The sequence below is a fragment of the Piliocolobus tephrosceles genome, chromosome X (assembly GCF_002776525.5).
Source record: "Piliocolobus tephrosceles isolate RC106 chromosome X, ASM277652v3, whole genome shotgun sequence".
Lineage (NCBI taxonomy): Eukaryota > Metazoa > Chordata > Mammalia > Primates > Cercopithecidae > Piliocolobus > Piliocolobus tephrosceles.
Window position 1 is genome coordinate 73019298 of NC_045455.1, and position 20940 is coordinate 73040237.

Genomic DNA, 20940 nt, shown 5'->3' on the forward strand with positions numbered 1-20940 from the left:
TGTTGTGGTGATTGTGAGTTCTCATGAGATCTGATGGTTTAAAAGTGTGGGCACTTCCCCCTTCCCATTCTCTCTTTCCTGCTGCCATGTGAAAAAAAGATGTTTGCTTCCCCTTTACCTTCCACCATGATTGTAAGTTTCCTGAGACCTCCCAGTCATGCTTCTTGTTAAGCCTATGGAACTGTGAGTCAATTGAACTTCTTTTTTTCATAAGTTACCCTGTAGTTCATAAATTGCTCAGGTAGTTCTTTTTTTTTTTTCTTTTGAGACAGAGTCTCGCTCTGCTGCCCAGGATGGAGTGCAGTGGTGTGATCTCGGCTCACTGCAACCTCCGCCTCCCGGGTTCAAGTGATTCTCCTGCCTCAGCCTCCCAAGTAGCTGGGACTACAGGTGCGTGCCATCATGCCCAGCTAATTTTTGTAATTTTAGTAAAGACAGAGTTTCACCATGTTGGCCAGGATGGTCTTGATCTCTTGACCTCATGATCTGCCTGCCTCAGCCTCCCAAAGTGCTGGGATTACAGGGGTGAGCCACTGTGCCCAGCCCCAGGTAGTTTTTCATTGCAGTGTGAGAAAGGACTAATACACTTCCCTCTTTCCCTTTTTTCTCCTATAGATACTAGATTATTATAATGTGATAATATCTTTGCTAGGTACTAAAAATTTGAAGATAAGTAAGATATGCTCCTTACTCTGATGGAGTCTATATTTAGTAGTAGACAATTAAACAGACCAACATTTAAAAATCAGTTCACTGAGGACTATAAAAAATTATGCTCAGGATGGGTGATAATGAGACAAACAATGAAGGAAAATATTCTGGAAGAGATGACCCCAGATCTGAGTCTTAAAGGATAGTTAAGAGTTATTCAAGAGAAGCAACATTGACAAACGCTGTGCATATGCAATGTGTACAAAGAGCCAGCAATGCGTACAAAGCCAAGGGGCAAGAGAAAACATAGCTGTGGAAGATGATAGTGATCATGGTGAGAACTGCTGTTGATCCAATAACACAGAAAAAAATATTGTGCACGCTTTTCAATATAGTAAAACTTTCCTCATACAGTAGAAGGTAGACCTTTGAGTATGAGCATGGCCCCTCATGCTGCCCAGTGGAACCAAAGCTACTTAACTTCCATGTACGATCTGGCATGGTACTCACTATATATATACTACATTGACAACTGAATTTTGGCCATATCTCCACAAGAAATTAGGGAGACACTATAGTGTTGTACCCATTTACATAAATGTTTTTATTGTAGATGTCCTTGGTACTTCCTATTTGCTAATTTAGTAGAAAGCCTAGGTGAAGGTAATCCTAAACAGAAATCTGAGTTCTAGTCAGTCTTTGAATGCCAACCAACCTCTGGTCTGGCCTAGCTTAATGGTATACTCTAGGGAATGAAAAAAGTACAGAATGGCTAAAGCATGTGGCACAGAGTGGGGAGTGGTAGAAATTAAAGAAGTAAGCAGGGGAGAGAGGATGACAGCACTTATACACTTTAGTGAGTAGGTCTTTATCTTGGAGGCAGTGGGAAAGCCATAAAAATTTTTTGAGAGATGTAATATGACCAGATTTTCATTTTAAAACAATCAATAATGATACTGTAAGAAGGGATTCAATAAGGAAAGACTAGTCAGAAGGCTGCTCTAATGATACAGGTGAGAGATGACGACCTTCATGTCTGTGGCAGTTGAGAAAGAGTCATGGGAACAGATGGTAGATATACAGTCAGTAGTGTGGGAAGGGAAGGGGAGAAGGAAAGGGAGGCATTCAGAGACACTCCAGGGTTTCTGGCTGGGCAACTGCATGAATAATAATTTCATCTTCTGAGATAGAAGACAGGATGGGAGCAGATTTTGGAGAGAAGATAATGAGTTAAGTTTGGAGGATGTTGTATTTGAGGGGACACAGGATATGTCAAACAGACAACTCTATGGCCAAATCTGGATATGTATTGAAAAGTAGAAAACCAAAGGAATGAAAGTACCTTGTGAATATGAAATATCAACTATGAAAACAAGGCTGATGGGAGGGATAAGAAAATACAACCTTAAAACATGTGCTTTAAAAATTTAAGGAACAGGAAAGCATGGTGAGATGTAAATTGAAGCAGTGTGTGATGCAGAATTCAGAAAATGAAGGACATTAAAAACCCAATTGTTGCCATGAACAATCTCTTTTCTACAGTTTCTCATGAAACAAGAGTACTCCCTTTACTCCCCCTTTTTGTCTTTTGTTTTGTTTTGTTTTTGGTTAGAAAGGAATGTGGTATTTTGAGCTAGTGTCTGCTGGAAATTTTGTTTAACAAAATGTAGTAACTGGACACCCCAACCTTCTGAGAATTAAATAAAACAAAAAGTCTGCTCCAAATACAGAGACATAGCTCACCTCAAGTGCTTGGCACAAGGGCATGGGGAATGTGATGTAAGCATTTCCTTCTCTACAAAAATGCATCTAAGGAGAGTATGAAAAGTTTGTCTCAACACAATTGACGTGTAATCATTGTGAGTTCAAACCAAATGTGTTAATCTGGAAAAAGCAGTACTGGCAGATTTCTTTTTCCTTCATTAAGCAATGACCTAGTACAGAACAATGCATTACTTATGGCAATCTTTGAAATCACAAGTAAACTTTAAAAACACTGCCTACAATGAAAATGCATGCCCTAGATCAGGGTTTCCAGAAACACATCCAGTAAGCATATGGACCATGCTTTCCATTCTTCATTGCATGATTTATTAAAAAATCTATAGGGAGAAATCTATGATTCCACGGAATCCAATGTGTTACGTGTGTGTTCATTTATATTAGCTAGGGCAAAGAGGCTATATGTCATATTTAACACACATATATTTCTTGTTTGCCATTTAGCACGTCCACAAAGACCCATGCATACAAACACGATAATACACAGATAACTGAGTAATGCTTTCTTTGAAGTGCTGAACTTTCATAGATTGGTAGCATTCTCTAAGAGTTCACACAAAAAGCAAGATGGATACATTGGAAGTATAAATCTAGGACAATCAAATAAAAATAAATATCAAATCCCACTTTGAGATATAAAAGCATATAACTCATATGTCACTGTTATCTTTCCTTCCAGCTGCTGAATATTTGGGTATTATTTCTGTTTTGCCATGTTACACAGAATAAGCTTCTCTGAGTTTCTCCCAAAAATCTACTTACAGAAAAGCAGTTACTAGAGATTCTGTAGGAATGAGATAGAAGTGGGTGAGGGTTCCTAAATGCTTTTATCTACTTGAACTACCATATTATGCCTAAAGTAAGAGCAATACATTGACTAACTTTAAATGCACCCTCCCCTCCCTTTTCATTCCACAAGAAAATACAGACTTTAAGATTGGTTCAACTTTATACCAAGAAATAAGAGTAGAGTTACTTGTTGAAATACTACCTCCTAGTGGTAAGATCATCTCATTTGTTTTATAAAGCACCGGAGTACCGCATATTTGGCCACTGTGCTATTCTTCACTATTTAAAATTACAGTTGGATAAATGGCCCAGTAAGTTTTAGTTTGATAGTACTTCCAAAAAGGTATTTCATTAATGTTTATTTGATTTACAAACTTAATTCACCTTATTAATAAAATAGCAATCAATATTTCCTATGTGCAGTTAGTAGCAGTGCTTAGATTAAAAACAAAACTTTAGGAGGAATAAGTTCCAGTGTTCTATACCACTGTAGGATAACTATAGTTAACAATAATATATTATATAGTTTGAAAATTGCTGGAAGGAACAATTAAATCTTCATAACGCAAAGAAAAATGTTTGAGATGATAGATATGCTAATTACCTTGGTCAGATCACTATATATTATATGAACGGAAACATTATTATGTATCCCATGAAGAGGTACCATTGCTATTTATAAATTTAAAATAAAATTAAAAACAAAACCAAAACTTAATTTACTAGAAATCTTTGTTGTTGTACCCCAAAAGTCCTAGAAACCTACATACAAATGTGTGAGAGTGACAGCTCTCTTGTAGATGCAATAAGATGATTATTTAATAACCTGATAGTTCTGAGTTACTAAATCAGCACTTTTCATTCAGTAAAACAGCAAGGAGACATCTTTTCATTATATACTTTGGCAGAGATAATCCAAAATCAGATAATCAAAATAATTTTCATTTGGTTGTAGAATGTTGTAGTACATAAAGCAAAATGTGTCTGCAGGATACTCCAAATTTACCAACTTCAAACAAAATAATGCACAGTGAAGAACTAGAAAATTATTAACCTTTCTCAATACATGTAAGTATTCCTTAATCTTTATCATTTTCATTAAACAAAACAATATTTTGGATGAGTTCAACATTTTTATCCTATGCTTTATGTTTAGTGCCTTCCCTGAATTGGAAAAAATGAGGTATTTTATTTAAATTTAACACTGGGCTAAGGGAGATGTAGAATTAAACTAAACAAGAATCAGTTGTCACAACCTCACAACATATATCAAAGTATTGAAATTGCTGGTTTACTGATTGTCACTTTTCACTGGATATTAGATATCCTGAGGGTTACAACTGTATTTTTTTAACCTGTCCCAGTACCTCAACAAAATTTTCACTGAATAAATTATGTTAACAAAAAGTTAAAAATAAAAATATAATTAAGATCCCTTTAATTAATTTTAAAATCTGAGAGGAAAACTGGAGTCACAAAACGTATGCTCAAATCTTACTTCATCACAAATTATGTGATTTTTGACTTCCACCTCAATGAAGCTCAGTTTTCTCAGCTGAATAAAAGGGATAATGCCTGTGTATTTCAGAGTAGCTGTAAAGGTAAAATGAGGTAATGTACATGAAAGTCCTTTGGAAATACCAAACAAATGTTATTTGCTGTCATGCCACCACACATACATGTAGGAAATACATGTATTAAATAAGAAAATTTTTAAGATGCAATGTGATAACTTACATTAAATATACAATTTCTCCCAAATGAAAACTACCTTAAGTTCTCTCTTTAACTGACAAACATACTCAAAACCACTCATCCAAAAAAAGTCCCTTCCTTCAAGATGTAGTTCCCCAGCTTTTTCTCTTCTCTAGTAAATGCTGTCAAAGAAGAGTTGACACCTATGCTTCTTCTTCCTAATGCACTGAAAGCTGACTCAATGACCACTGCCTATAGAACAGTTTCAATGCGCTTAATCCACTGATTTCTTTTTAATTATCACTTTATTTTATCCCTGAATATTTCTTTTTGAGTACTTTCCACACCTATCCTGGCTTCTTCAAAACAACTACCCTATTTTTTCTTACTTCTGTGACTAATTTTTTTTACTCCTTCAGCTTCTTATTCTTGAAATGCAGGTGTTTTATAAGGTTATATTCTTGGACCTCCTTTTTCTCATCCTAATTTCTGCCTAGATAATCCAACTTGCTCCAATAGAATCAGGCATCATCTCTGTACCGTAAACCTTGAAATCTCTGTCTCTGTCTCAGGTTTCCTCCTAATTTCTAGGTCTATATTTCTAATTATTAACCAAACATTTCTATCTGGATGTCCTTCATTCTATGTAAAGTCAAACTCATTATCCTCCTCTCTTTTCCCAAACCTTCTCCCTCCCTTTGTTGCCAATCTTAGTAAACAGCCAAGCAGAAATCTTAGTCATTAATAACTTTTCCACTCTTCCTCACCTCTTACTTCCATTATCTAGTAACAGGATCTATTGATTCCATCTCTTAAATGTCTCTCTAATCCATCTACTCTCTTCTCTATTTTAATTTCCACTTCCTTCATTGGATCTTCATCATTTCTTTTTGAAATATTTTGACCACCTCTTATCTAGTCTCTATGCTTTGGTCCCACACAATTTAAATTCATCCTCTTAAATATGATGCCATGGGGGAGGGAGAAAAAAAATCCTTACTTTTTTTTTTTTTTTTTTTGGCTGCCTATTCATTGCCTGGAAAATAAACTGCAAGCTCTTTGAACCCTTACTTATCTGTTTCCAACCTGTTTTTCCAGCCCTAACTCCTGCCCACACCCTTTTCTCTCTAGAATATGTTATGCACTTTCAGTTTCATGCCCTGGTTCATGGTGTTCCCTCTACCTGTTATGGCTGCTCTTCATTCGTCAAAAACCTCTACATCTTTTGAGCCAATGTGATATGTGATTTTCTCTTGTAATATTTTCTCTACTCTGCCTTCTGGGTAAAATTAACCTCTATTCCTTATGTTCTCTTCTACTGCTATTAAAATTAAGTTGCAGAAGTGTTTATCTCCTTCATTGTATTCAAAGGAAAAAAGTCGTGTTCATTTCAGTTCACCTATGCTTAACACAATGCTTGACCAATAGAGGGTATTCAATAAATACTGAACTGAACAAATCTATTCCTGATCTGTGTAATAAACAGGGAGAACAAACTTTAAGAATAATTCTCATGCATAAAACATATTAGCTACAACATACTGATTTTTGTCAGTTATTATTTATAATTAAATGAAAATCATTTGACTTTGAATAATAGTAAAAATATACCCTAAAGATGAATTATCCATTGTAATCCTTTTGGTTTTAAGTAGATCAAACAGCTAAATTTCTCTCTTGCAGTCAGTTTGGAAGGAGGCAGGAAACAGTTATACAAAAATCCAGTCAAGTATCTGTAAAATACACAGAAATCAAATATGAGACCCTTGCAATCGTGAAGTCTATTAAAGTTTTTCTGTAAGTTAAAGAGCTAAAAACATTGTAAAGAGTAAAAAATAATATTAATTCAGCTAGTAGTAACCTTAGGGAAAATTACATATATCCTGAGGGGGCGGTGCTAAATCAGTGCCATGAAATATTTTTATATAATTCCAACAAAACCATCTCTAATAAATACTATTTTAAGAAAATTACACTCAGTCTTGCTCTATGACTTTAGATCATGTGTCAACGAACTATAGCTGATAGGCCAAATCTGGCCCTTTACCTGTTTATTTTATTCTTTAGAGACAGGGTTTATGTTATCCATGCTGTACTCAAACTCCTGGCCTAAAGCAGTCCTCCCACCTCAGCCTCCTGAGGAGCTGGGACTACAGGAGCAGGGCCACTGTGCCTGGCTCCCTCACCTGATTTTTGTAAACAAAGTTTTACTGGGACACAGACATATTCATTCATTTCTATATTATCAGTATCTCTTGTTGCTCTACCTCTACAATGGTGAAGTTGAGTAGCTGAGACATATACTATATGTCCCACAAAGTCTAAACTATTTACTGTCATTTTAAAACAAAAATTTGGCCAACTCCAAATGCAGATAATCATTTGGAAATCTAGTTGAAAATCAAGCTAGTTTGTATGTGAGAATTTCTTATTATTCTAGAATTTAGAATCTTTATGCAAAGATTTATTTTCGAAAATAACATGAAAGTTATAAGGATGTTAGGATAAGGAATGTACAGATATCAAGTACATAGTAGAGAGAAAGGAAATACTTACATACTTTTTTAAAGATCAAATTGTTTTATTTTTATACTTTTAACATAAGCCTGGCTAATTATTCTTCATTAACTAGGAAAAGGAGTGGCTGCTCTTTATAATAGAGTGTTACTGAAAATGAACTTTGCTAGTACTATTATATCACTAAAAAAGTAGAAACATCATTCTTCCTGCAGGAATAAAGGAGTAAAGTTAAACATAATTAACTGTTTTTTCAAAATGAGGGGAGGAAACGGCTAAAAGAGGAAGAAAGAGAAAGGGAGGGAGAGGTGGAGAGAGGGATGAAAGAGAGGAAAAATGGAAAGAGGAGAGAAAACCTACTGTACCTTATTCTCTAATTGATATGAAGCCAATTTGTGTACCAAAATTAAGGCCATCTCGGACATGGGAGAAAAACTTGTCAGGATGGCAAGATGTACAGAGGTTGAGATCTCGGTTCTGGTCCTGAATATTCCGTGGAAGAATTCCTCCCCGTTCTAGAAGAATCCTTAGGAAAAATATTTTTCAAAAGAGAGCAAGAGTTTATTTTCCCAATAGCCAAAGCAATATGAAAAAAAATATGGATGTTGGCATGAAAGAGTTCCAGGAAAGATGCACCTAGAACAATGTATATTGTTATTCAATTACAGAACATGGACTAGTCAGGAAAAAAATGCTACATTGTATCAGCATTTATCACCTAAGTTCATATATGCACAGTACAACCTTCCATATTGTCCTATAGACACAATCTAGGTACAGAATTTTATAATCAAAATCAAGTGCTTATTTAAGAAGAAATCTCTACAAAAGTTACCAGGATATCAGACAAAATTCATCTGGCTCAGCCAGAGTATGCTTTTTAGTCATCTGGCCCTTCATCTCCTTTCCTTCTATTAGCCAGATTTTTCTCAGAAAACTTGCTTCTCCATGAACACTTTATGATATGAAATATGAGTACAAATTAGTGATACTTGATTTAAAAAGTCACATTTAAGAATCAATTTCAATCTCTTCCACGTCTGTACTAAATGAGGCAGACTCTGGGTAAGGTTCTGGTGACTGGAATAGAAACATGATTTAAAACACACATTAATTTGCCTTTGTAGTAATGACAAATAATTTTCACCAGTTATTAATAGCAAAACTTCATAAATTCAAAAATGCAAAGAACTGTAAAAAAATTGAAAGTAAAAACCTGTGTATTTATATTATCTAATATTTTCTCTAAAAAATATATTCCTCTAGTTAATTAGATAATAAGAATAATTTTAAAATATCAGCTTCCTGAGAGTTCATTACATCTAGGAGAATTTAGCTGAGGAATGGCTGTGAAGTACATGCCAACTTTTCTATATGAAGTTTAAGTAGATCTCTTAAAATTAAATGCCAGATGTTTCTTCCTTCACTTTCTTTTTTTTTTTTTTTTGAGGCGGAGGCTCGCTCTGTCACCCAGGCTGGAGTACAGTGGCCGGATCTCAGCTCACTGCAAGCTCCGCCTCCCGGGTTTACGCCATTCTCCTGCCTCAGCCTCCCGAGTAGCTGGGACTATAGGCGCCCGCCACCTCTCCCGGCTAGGTTTTTGTATTTTTTTTAGTAGAGACGGGGTTTCACGATGTTAGGCAGGATGGTCTCGATCTCCTGACCTCGTGATCCGCCTGTCTCGGCCTCCCAAAGTGCTGGGATTACAGGCTTGAGCCACCGCGCCCGGCCTCTTCCTTCACTTTCAAATCAATAAAAGATACCAGACAAAAAAATTTCTGTTATTCAAACTCGCATGAAAACAGATTTCATATTTAAAATGAGTGTTTGTGTACATGTGCACGTCAGCTGCTTAAATAACCGCCACCTAAATTCTTCTTAGAGTTACTAATTGTTCTCTAAAATAAATTTCCTTTTAGAGCAATAAGAAAGAATCAAACTTGCAGTTGAATGAAATCAGACATACCTTGTGGCTTTACGGATATCAATATAGGGATTTGGTGAATCAAATAGTTGTACACATGCAGGATGAAGATTATGAAATGCCTCTGCTGATTCTCTTGGAAGAGTAAAACAGCAAGGTCCTACTGAAGGTCCAAGTACAACAACAATGTCTTCCAAAGTGCAGCCATATTCTGCTATCATAGCATTCACTGTAGCCATAGCAACACCCAACAAAGTACCTTTCCAACCTGGTAAATAGGAATAAAAAGAGATAAGGAAAGTCAAAATGTAGCAAAATTTCACCTGAATTTATGTCTAAGTTAAAAGTGAGCAGATATAGTTTGTATATTTTTCAAAGTTCAGAAATAATAAATGAACCACAAGATTAATTACATTATCATGTGGTTTTTAAATGAGCTATACTACACAAAGCACCTGACACAGAAGAGACATGAAATGGGAGTTTTCTTCATCTTCCATTTAAAGATGCTCTATAGTTTTAGTTTCCACTGAGATCATAGCTTAGTCTTCTCTATTTTTCACATTTTAAAAGATTGTGGTTAAAAAACCACAAAATCCACTATTCTAAGTACACAGTTCAGTAGTGTTGAATTCACATTGTTGTATAACCAATCTCCAGAATTTTTTCATCTGATAAAATGGAAACTCTACAACTATTAACAATAACTCCTTGTTTCTTCCTTTTACCAGCCCCTGGCAATCACCATTCTTCTTCCAGTTCCTGTACATTTGATTATTGTAGGTATATCATATAAGTGAAATCAATACAGTATTTATCTTTTTGTGATTGACTGATTTCACTTAGCATAATGTCCTTAAGGTTCATCTATATTGTAGTATGTGTCAGAATTCCCTGCCTTTTTAAAGCTAAATAATATTCCATTGTATGCACACACCACATTTTGCTTACCCATTCATCTACCAATGTACCTTAGATTGCTTTCACCTTTTGGCTATTACAAATAATTGTATTATCAACATTGGTGTGCAAATATCTCTTTGCAATTTCAATTATTTTGGATATACTTCCAGAAGGGGAATTTCTGGATCATATGGTAATCTATTTATAATTATTTGAGAAATTGCCGTACTGTTTTCCATAGTGGCTACACAATTTCATATTACCACCACCAGTGCACCAGGGTTCCAATTTCTCCACATCAACAACACTTATTTTCTGAGGTTTTAAATTATTAGCCATCCTAATGGATGTGGGGTGATATTTCATTGTGGTTTTGATTTGCATTTCTCTAACTTCTAATCCATGAACACAGAACTTCTCTCCATTTATCTGTGTCTTCTTTAGTGTCCTTCAGCAATGTTTTGCAGTTTTCATCTCTCCCTCACTTTTTACACCAAAACCTATTATATTTCAATTAACAGTCTCTTTTTACTCCCTTCCCACTTGCCCAGTCTATCGTTCCCTTGCCATCTCTGTCTTACCTGCCTTGCATCTTTTTTTTTTTGAGACGGAGTCTCGCTCTGTCGCCTGGGCTGGAGTACAGTGGCTTGATCTCAGCTCACTGCAAGCTCCACCTCCCGGGTTTACGCCATTCTCCTGCCTCAGCCTCCCGAGTAGCTGGGACTACAGGCGCCCGCCACCTTGCCCGGCTAGTTTTTGTTTTTGTATTTTTTAGTAGAGACGGGGTTTCACCGTGTTAGCCAGGATGGTCTCGATCTCCTGACCTCGTGATCTCGCCTGTCTCGGCCTCCCAAAGTGCTGGCATTACAGGCTTGAGCCACCGCGCCCTTGCATGTAAGAACTTGCATCTTACAGTGTTCTAAGACACCGCGCCCGGCCGCATCTTACAGTGTTCTAAGACAAAACCATCTTCTTTACTTCTGCTACCTTCTTGTTGCCAAAGACAGAAAGCTAAGAATATTGCATTTTTCCTTTATTCCCTATATCTGGGTTTGATTCAGCTGATACAGTTGGCCAATAATGACTCCCCTTACACCTTCCTTAAGCACTCCATACTCATATCCTTCAAAAGCTAGGCACTCAGATGAAGGGATCGTTTTTTACAGATAAAAGGAGATGATGAAAGCAAGAAGTACTTAGGTGATAGGTTCAGCCTCCACAGGTAACCCACTGGATATGTGGTTATGGGAAGAACAGAATGAAGACATCAAGTTTCTATCTGTAAGTGGGTAGGAGGTCAATAATCAAAATAGGAAACCTAACTGGCAGAGAAGACTTTAGGGAAAACGATGTTGAGTTTTTGACATAATGATTTTGAGGCACCTAGGAAGATGCAGTGATGTTCAAAGGGAAGCAACTACATATAGGCATTTTGAGTTAAAAGAGAGAAATTGTCAGGGCTTTTCTACAGATGAGAGTAGCTCTCTTCTGCAGTGAGCCTCCTTAATTATCCTCTCACTTGTAGTTCATCTACCTCCTTTCTATTTGATTTTTCTCCTACAGCACATGTATATCCATGTATACAATCTGGTTAAAAGATCTTTATTAAACTAGTCCCATAGAAGAATTTTATTCTTTTTGATATCTGATAAAATAAGTATACTATGTATGTAATTATATTATATTTTAAAGTTAATTTATTTTTATTTTTTCAACTTTTTAGGTTCAGGGGTACATATATGCAGGTTTGTTACATGGGTAAATTGCATGTCACTGGGGTTTCGTGTACAAATGATTTCATCACCCAAGTAGTGGACATAGTACCCAATAGACAGTTCTTCAGTCGTCACCCTCCTCCCACCCACCACCCTTAAGTAAGCCCCCATGTCCACTGTTCCTTTGTTTGTGTCCATGTGTACTCAATGTGTAGCTCCCACTTAAAAGATATATATGGTATCTGATTTTCTGTTCCTGCATTAATTCACTTAGGATGGCTTCCAGCTGCATCTATGTTGCTGTAAGAATATGATTTCATTCTTTTGTATGGCTGCATAGTATCCCATTATGTATATGTACCATATTTTCTTTATCCAGTCCACCACTGATGGGCATCTAAGTTGATTCCACATCTTCATTATTGTGAAAAGTGCTGTGATGAATATACATGTGCATGTGTCTTTATGGCAGAATAATTTATATTCCTTTGGGTATATACCCAGTAATGGGATTGCTAGGTTGAATGGTAGTTCTAATTTTAAGTTCTTTGAGAAATATCCAAACTGCTTTCCATAGTGGCTAAACTAATTTACATTCCCACTAGCAGTGTGTAAGCATTTCCTTTTCTGCACAATCTTACCAACATGTTATTTTTTGACTTTTTTTTTTTTTTATAGCAGTCATTCTGACTGGTCCGAAATGGTATCTCATTGTAGTTTTGATTTGCATTTCTCTAATGATTAGTGATATCAAGCATTTTTTCATATGCTTGTTGACCACGTGTCTGTCTTCTTTTGAAAAGTGTTTGTTCTTGTCCTTTGCCCATTTTTTAATGGTATTATTTGTTATTTGCTTGTTGATTTAAGTTCCTTATAGATTCTCGGTATTAGACCTTTTCAGTTGCATAGTTTGCAAATATTTTCTCCAATTCTGTAGGTTTTCTGTTTACTCTGTTGATAGTTTCTTTGCTGTGCAGAAGCTCCTTAGTTTAACTGGATCCAACTTGTCTATTTTTGTTTTTGTTTGCTCTTGAAGTCTTCACCATGAAATCTTTGCCAAGGCCTATGCCTATGTCCAGAATGGTATTTCCTAGGTTTTCTCCTAGGGTTTTAATAGTTTTAGGCTATATGTTTAAGTCTTTAATTCATGTTCAGTTGGTTTTTGTATATGGTGAAAGGAAGGGATCTAGTATCAATCTCCTGCATATGGCTAGCCAGTTATCCCAGCAACATTTATCAAATAGGGAATCCTTTCCTCATTGCTTGTTATTGTCGACTTTGTCAAAGATCAGATGGTTGTAGGTATGTGGCTTTATTTCTAGGTTCTCTATCCTGTTCCATTGGCCTATGTGTCAGTTATGGTACCAGTACCATGCTGTTTTGGTAATAGTAGCTTTGTAGTACAGCTTGAAGGGAGCAATGTGACTCCTCCAGCTTTACTCTTTTTGCTTAGGATAGCTTTGGCTATTTGGGCTCTTTTTTGGTTCCATATGAATTTTAAAATAGTTTTTTCTAAATCTGTGAAAAATGATATTGGTAGTTTGATAGGAATAGTATTGAATCTATAAATTACTTTGGGCAGTGTGGCCATTTTAACAATATTGATTCTTCCTATCCATGAGCATGGAATGTTTTTCCATTTGTTTACATTATCTCTGCTTTCTTTCAGCAGTGTTTTTGTAATTCTTATTGTAGAGATCTTTAACCTCCTTAGTTAAGGCAGCTGTATTCCTAGGTATTTTATTCTTTCAAAATTAACTTATTAATGGCTTGAAATTCACATTTATAACTTCATTTTCACTGCTTGATCTTGGATATTTTTAAACTAAATGTTTTCAAACCTAAGTAAAAATATAATATCCTCTTTTTATATCCAGGAGCCAAGATTCAAATTTTAAATAACTTTTTGACAATGTCATGTAGTAAACCTGACTTCTACTCATTCAATCCCATTATTTCAGCTAGGTCAAAATAAAAATATGCTACTTTCCTTTTTACCTATGAGCTAAAAAGCAAAGTAGAAATAGATTTACAAGTGAAGGAAATTTTAAAGATTATCCCTCATTTCACACAAAATCACAGCTATGGAGTAATCTAAAATACCATTTTAAAATACCTTCAGAAAACAAAACTCCCTATCTTTAACACAATATACCTTCTAAAAACACTTCTTTGCTCTCAGAGAATAGTTGCAGTTAAATACATTAAATGATTTAAACTAAAAACAGTTTTCAAAACATCTTGCTTTTTCCTACCTCCCTAGCTTTACACATGCAGCTCCATCTGGGTGAATACTTTTCTGAAACATGCCTAACATTCCCATTTCCTATGGCCTGGATTTCAAGGATTCTCAACCAAAGGCAGTACCACTCCCCTAGGGAGTGTTTTGAAAAGCTTGGAGGGTTTCATTGTTGTTTGATTGGTTGGTTGGTTGGTTTTGGTTATTACAGTAACTAGAGGTGCTATTGTCATTAAGAATTTCAGGGGCTAAAGACACTTAATCTGCAATGTGGTATTATCTTGCCCAAAATGTTAACAGCACCCTTGCTGAGGAACACTGTTACTCAGCCAAAACCAACAAATTCCTTAGGAATCAACCTAGGTGCGACCTCCTTTGGGAATTCTACTACAATTCATAGTAGTAGAATGATGTGGATACTCCTCTTGGCCGTCCCGATAATAAAACTATGCCGCCCCTCCCATCATTACATTTGCCACAGTGTAATGTAATTAACTGTTTGCCATGTCTATCAGAAAGAAATTACAATTTTTCCTACACAATAAAATGAGTAAAATCCGAAATGTTTAATTAAGTATACTTACCAGCATGAGCAACCCCACATGCTTTTTTGACTGGATCTGCAAAAACTATTGGTATACAGTCAGCACCAAGAGCAGCTATTGTGACTCCTCTCTGATTTGTAGTTATTCCATCATAAGAATCAGGCTCCTTTCTTCCCATAATCCAGATGTCATTGGAATGATGAGTCTAATACCAAAAATGTGCAACAAAAATGTTTTGGAAGTGGGATTTCTCATACCATAAGCTTTCCTGAAGGTATTCATTGTAGTATAAAATTATATAACTAGTTTAAGATTACTAGCATTCATTAAATATATCACTTTTATATATGGGAAAACACAAAATTTACTTATAATTTAACTATTTAAGCTTTTGTATTATACTCTCTGATAGTTTATACAAAGAAAAGCACAGTTTAACATTATAAAATTCAATATAGTGAATAATGAACATCTTTCCATAAAGATAGGTATAACACTTCTTAAAGCACTTTCTACAAAATGAAACTTTTTCCTGTAAAAGAAAGTTAATTACCAAATCAATGATACTTTTACTTTTCCCAGACTCAAGTAAAGCTAGAATTCTGTAAGGAACAAGACATTATCTCATCAACTATGACCCTAGTTCCTCCTGGAGTAGATTTATAAAATAATGGCCTTTCTCTACCACCATGCAGTTCCCTTTCTTCAAATCAAAAAGGGCAGTGGTAGTATACTCTTTGAGAATTAACTGTACTTTTAGAATTGAGGACTCCAGATGAAATATACAGTAGGCTCTTGAATAATGTCATTTTATTCCACATCATTTCATTATAATGTTAATGAAAAAAATTGACTACCCACCCTGTCACTGACTGTGTGAGGTTTGCACCTTCTCCTCATGTCTGCGTGGGTTTTCTCCGGGTAATCCAGTTTCCTCCCACATCCCAAAGAAGTGTATGTTAGATGAATTGGGGTGTCTACATGGTCCCAGTAGGAGTACATGTGTGTGTGTGTAAAAGCACCCTGCAATGGAATGGCGTCCTGTCAAGGGTGGGTTATGACCTTGGATCCTGATCTGCCAGGATAGACTCCAGCTACCTGAAGCTCTGAACCAAAACAATTTGGTAGTTATCTTAACTTGTTTTTATTACTCTTTTGTAAATGTATGTCTAGCTCACATTTATTTCAATATTTAATACTAGGAATGTGTTGGTCTTTATTTAGAAGTTTGGTGATGTTTTTGTGACAAGAAATATGCCTTAGAAACTTTATTCTTATTTATATCAATTAGCCTATGGTAAAATTGGTTTTATTATGTTGTTTCGCTTAAAGTCACAATTTCCAAGAACCCATCAACATTAAAGGATGACTTACTCTGTGTGTGTGTGTGTGCATATATATCTGTGTGTGTGTGTGTGTGTATAAAATAGAACTGATCTTTAGGCTATGGTGTATAAATCTAAGAAAAACAACCACAGCATTATTCTAAAACTTTGGATAAAAAAGCAGATACAAAAGTTAAATAGCTTAAAGTCCATGTAGTTAGTAGTAAAGTAAAAAATATACTTTAGATCTTTCAAAATATAAAGCAAACTTTTACCTTTATTCGGTAAAATTTCTCCATATTAAATCCTGCAGCATTCGCCAACCTACGCAGATTTTCTTGAACCACTGCCTTGGGATCTCTCCGTTTGGAACTACTGAAGAGATTGAATGAGCTAAGAGTTGGTATATAAGATATCCCACCTGTTCTTGTAGTAAATCCATGAATGAAAATATCTGTTGAAGATAAGCAGTGAAGATTTAAAAGACGCTATTCAAAATACCAGTCTCTCAATTAGACCTTCCCTGATCACTGCTACCTGCCCTTGTTATTTGGCTTCTAATTTCTATGGCATTTTGTATCTCCATACGTTCTTATGGCGTTCTGCTGTGTTTGTTTTACGCTCCCTATGAGATTGTTGCTCTTCAAAAGGTATCTTGTGTCTCATCTGGCTTTGTTATATCTAACAGCATATAGCTCACAGAAAATACTGTTTAACCAAGAAGCAAGATGGATTGTTTTAAATTTTACTCTTCTATGAAGGTGCCAATGATTTGAAATTTCAGAATTTCTAAATAGAAGATTTTAAGTGTCATAAATCTCATTGCAAAGGAGGGCTAGATTATTTGTCTCAACATCAAATTTTCATAAAGCAAATTTATTTATTTGGGGTGGCTTTGAAGGCGTTATCCCTTGACCCTGATACTATAGGGTCATACATGATAGCTCTGTGTTGCCACTGATGCTAATGAGTAATAAGCCCACAACAGTCAACAAAAGAAAGGAGGAAAAAAAGAGGTGAACTACCTCTGAAGAAAGACTGGTTTTTCATGTACAAAGTAAAAACAACAGTTAGTGGTTAATATACCTGGGATCAAAGGAGAAGTGATAATAGTTAATTCTCCTCTCAGTGCTGGCAGACTTCTCAAAAATGTTTCTATTTCATTCTGAATTTCTCTTAGCTCTTGAGCTGTGATTATGTTTATTTCAATGGACTGTTTAAAAAGGCCTCCCCTCAAAGTCATTTGCAAATCTTCAAATTCGAAATTGTAAACATCAGTGAAGAGTTGATCAATAAAAGCTTTCATTAATGTCTTCCTGTGCCTGGGTACAATTACCTTAATGCAGCTCAGATTTCTTTCATCAATTTTCTGTTTAATGGTATACAAACAGGCAGCCATGCTGGGACAGCTAACAATCTCAAATTCTTTCAAGAGAGCTGATAATCCATTGCCTGTTTCTAATTCACAATTATCTTGTTCTCCATCCCTTTCACAGCTGATGTTACTGCAACACATTATACAAAGAAACTTGGCCTTGGCGGCATGGTGGTACTGGACAGCATTCAAAGTCTTCAGTAATGTCTGATGGCAGTCTTTTTGAGAGTTCAATTTCAAACCAAAAAGATCAATCAAAACTGCTTCTGCCATCCTTGAAAGAATACTTTTGTGCCAAATCACCTGCAAATAAAAATTAGTATAAGAATATAAAATTATATAAATCCTCTTATAGTTACGACAGAAATTTGTGGTAGATTAAAAAAGAATAATTACATTGATTTTAAAATGTAATTAAAATAGTAAATCTACGCCCCTCCCAGAAAAGCCAGTCTACTCTGTCACAAGAGAACCATGACAGTGAAAGCAAAGCCATCTTTTAATTCGTTTTGTGAAAATGCTGGTACATCTTTCCAGCAGTACAACAGTTCCTCTGTTTTGTTTACATAGAACTTTTAAGTAAGGAATTACTTGCTGAGTTGAGACAAAGTCCTGTTTTTAAATTGCAGGTTGTCAACCTGTGTGATACATCATTAGTCCTGACATGACTGTCATATTAGGTCTCATCCTTTCATATGCGGGGGCTTAAGTTCACGAAGCTAAATGGAGCTGCACCCGAAATTCGCCTTTTAAGATGACAAAAGCTGAGATGGCTAATAGAGTTCCCCTGAGGATTTGCGCAGTACTCCACACTTAGCAACGACCACAAAAGCTATAATGATTTGGACAAGACAGGCTTCCTCGCAACTTTCTTAATTCATTCTCCCCATCCAGCTTTGCTCACCTCCAGCCCAGCCCTCCCACCCCATCCTGTGGGTCTCCGGTGACCCCCTTTGGCGACGCCCTTTGGCCCAAGAAGGTTTTCTCCTGCCGCTTCCCCTAACCTTCGCTCCCCATCGCTCGGGGCTCCCTCTGAGGTTCATTTAGCCAGTTTTGAGTGGGTGACTGTACCCCTTCCCTGTTCATTGTGAATATCCGCTTAACGTCTGTCGCCGCCGGGTCCCTGTTCCTCCTGCCCGCCTCGGCTCACGGGGCGCAGGCTGTGGCTCTGCACCTGCCCGTGCACCTCCACCGGCCGCTCACCGCCCATTCGGGACTTCCTGTCGGACAACGCGCACCAGAGGCGATTCGGTCCGCGCCTTCCCGCTTTTCACCTTCGGTTGCACACAGGTCTACAGCGACCTCTGTGACGATTTGCCGCCCCGACCCTCGTCCTGAGCCCCAACGAAATTGGGCATTCGCGAGCCAGTCAACTGGAGTCGTAAGCTCGGCCCAGCGGCGACGACACCCGCCCCGCCACACCTCACCCACCTCGCCCCGCCTCACCTCACCCACTTCGCCGCGGCCGCACAGATCCCCCGCCTGCCCGTCCCGGGATCCCAGGGGAAACCTGAAGGCCGGTGCCCCGCGGGCCAGCTGCCGGGAGGCGGGAGGGAGCTTGGGCAGGGCCGCCCGGCGTGCTTGGTGCGGACGCTGCAGGCCCAGCGCGAGCGCTGGGGAATCCCGGGATGAGCCAAGCCCCGCGAGCCCGCTGCTGTCTCAGCAGTTCCGGGTCTAGGCGGCCTACCGAGCCGGCACCCAGCAGCCCGGCCGGCGTTAGAGGAACAGGAACCAGAGTCCCGCGAGGGCCCTCGGCCCGGAGCCAGGCGGGTTAGCGGGCGGGAGTGGGCAGGCCGAGTCCGGAAAGGGTCGCGAGGAGGCAGCTAGGAACTCCGTCATGGGGGATGGGGCGGCGGAACGACCGACCCCGGGAGCGGGCGCGGGGCGGCAGGAGCTGCAGGTCTCCAGAGGGCACGGGGCGGGGAACTAAGGGCCAGGTTAGAGAGCGGGACGGCGGGCACCGTGAGGGGGCGGTGGGAATGGCGGGTCGCGTGAGGTGGGGCTGCTGGAGCGACCTCGGGACCAAACCGCAGGCTCCCTTCTGCTAACGGAAGCCGTTTCCCAAGAAAGCTGAAGTCCGCACTTCCGGTCTCTGAGGGACGCCTCGCGACCCAGCAGCGTGGTCAGGACGCTGGGTTTCCTCACTGCAGCCCAGGGCCAGTCCCTTGTCATGTTAGCTCTTGGCTGCTTGTCCCATGCAGGGCTCAAGTCAGGGGCCCTCTCGAGGAGATGTTTTTAGTGTTTTTTTGTTGTTCGTTTGTTTCCAGAAACAAGCTGTTGTCTCTCCTCCAATGCCTTTGTGCTGATTCTTGTTGACCAACACCCCTTCGAGCGCCTTCACTTGTGTTGACAACATGGATGACCTCTATGGCCTTTTAAAATATGTGCCACTAGCAGGACTTAAGTAAAAGGCCCTCATCCGTAACTAAAATCAGGATAAAGGTGCAGTTTAGCACCTCCAAGAATATAACGTTCATTTATTTGAAAATAGCAGTTAGGACATGGAAGGCCAGTGTATGCTAAAGGGAAAAAATATCCTACCTTTCAAGAGTAAGAGAAATGGTGCTTCCTGAGGAACTGGTTGTGATGAAATGAGAGGTCCTTTTTACATTTACTGTTGCTCATTTGGTGGGCGCTAAAGAACCTTTGTCTCATAATCTCAGCTGGGGGTTTGAAAGAGCCCTCTGGAGTAGGCATGTTCTCGTGCTTGACTAGAGAATGGGAACACTAACCCAGAATAGGAACCCACCCTTCAGTCGCCCTAGCACCAGTTTTGTCAAAATTCGTGTTTTCTTTGGTCATTTGTTAAGAACCCTGAGCGGTAGATGGTACACGCAATCAGAAGGTGCACTCTGCCCTGAGTCTGTGTTAAATATCATTAGGTTGGTGCAAATGTAATTGAGGTTTTTGCCATGGACAAAGACCACAATTACTTTTGCACCAGCTTAATACCTCAAGCAAAATAGACGTCTTTTAGTTACAAAGGTTTTAAACATTTATCTCTGTTTTTACGATGGTGGGATTCGTATTCTTTCATGCAACAGTAGTGGCAGTAAAAAAAAAAAAGAAAAAGAAAATATTTCAAAAGAATGAAGTTGTCAGGGAAGAGAGAGTTTGTTATATTGTATTTGCATACCATTTCCTTTCACCATCTGGTCCTAGCATCATGTCCTAACACTTCCTCATCCCATTTTCACTCTATCCTACTCCAGTGGTTCTCAGTCTTGACTACAAATCAGAACTGCAAGGCAACTTAAAAAAAAAAATTTAGTGTAGAGACTCCACCCCAGATATACGTTGAATCATAATCTCTAGGAGTCAGGCCTGAACATGTTTTGCTTTTTTTGTTTAGTTTTAATCTCTATATATGATTCAGATGCATAATTAAGTCTGAAAAAATAAAAATGCCCTATTCCCAAGCCACTCAAATAAAAGCTGTTCTTTGGAGGCCACATGATTTCATTCTTTACATTTGCAATT

The 20940-nt window shown here is 38.0% G+C and overlaps 2 protein-coding genes across 9 annotated transcripts in view; one reads left to right on the plus strand and one right to left on the minus strand.

The window, feature by feature from the left end:
* Nucleotides 1-4143: 4143 nt before the first annotated feature.
* Nucleotides 4144-19802, minus strand: LACC1 (laccase domain containing 1). 3 transcript variants are annotated; one of them, XM_023187340.2, is made up of 7 exons: nt 18907-19802; nt 17172-17763; nt 16361-16539; nt 14800-14965; nt 9401-9626; nt 7800-7960; nt 4144-6650 (listed from the first exon to the last, which is right to left on the minus strand). In XM_023187340.2, exons 2-6 carry the CDS (start codon nt 17731-17733, stop codon nt 7801-7803), a joined length of 1293 nt encoding a protein of 430 aa, XP_023043108.1. In that variant the 5' UTR covers nt 17734-17763; nt 18907-19802; the 3' UTR covers nt 4144-6650; nt 7800. The 3 variants fall into 3 exon arrangements, with proteins under 3 accessions (XP_023043108.1, XP_023043109.1, XP_023043110.1); XM_023187341.3 differs by lacking the exon at nt 18907-19802 and adding an exon at nt 18664-18860; XM_023187342.3 differs by lacking the exon at nt 18907-19802 and having other exon boundaries at nt 17422-17539.
* CCDC122 (coiled-coil domain containing 122) overlaps nt 18551-20940 on the plus strand; it is a 33341-nt gene continuing 30951 nt past the window's right edge. Inside the window, exon 1 of one of the 6 annotated variants that reach the window (XM_023187350.3) lies at nt 18551-18841. Coding sequence is in view for 1 of the 6 variants with exons in the window: in XM_023187346.3 (XP_023043114.1) it covers nt 19089-19226 (138 nt within the window). In the remaining 5 variants the exon portion in view is untranslated. Of the gene's footprint in view, nt 19231-20940 lie in introns of all 6 variants that reach the window. The other 5 variants (XM_023187345.2, XM_023187351.2, XM_023187352.2 and 2 more) reach the window with 5 other exon arrangements.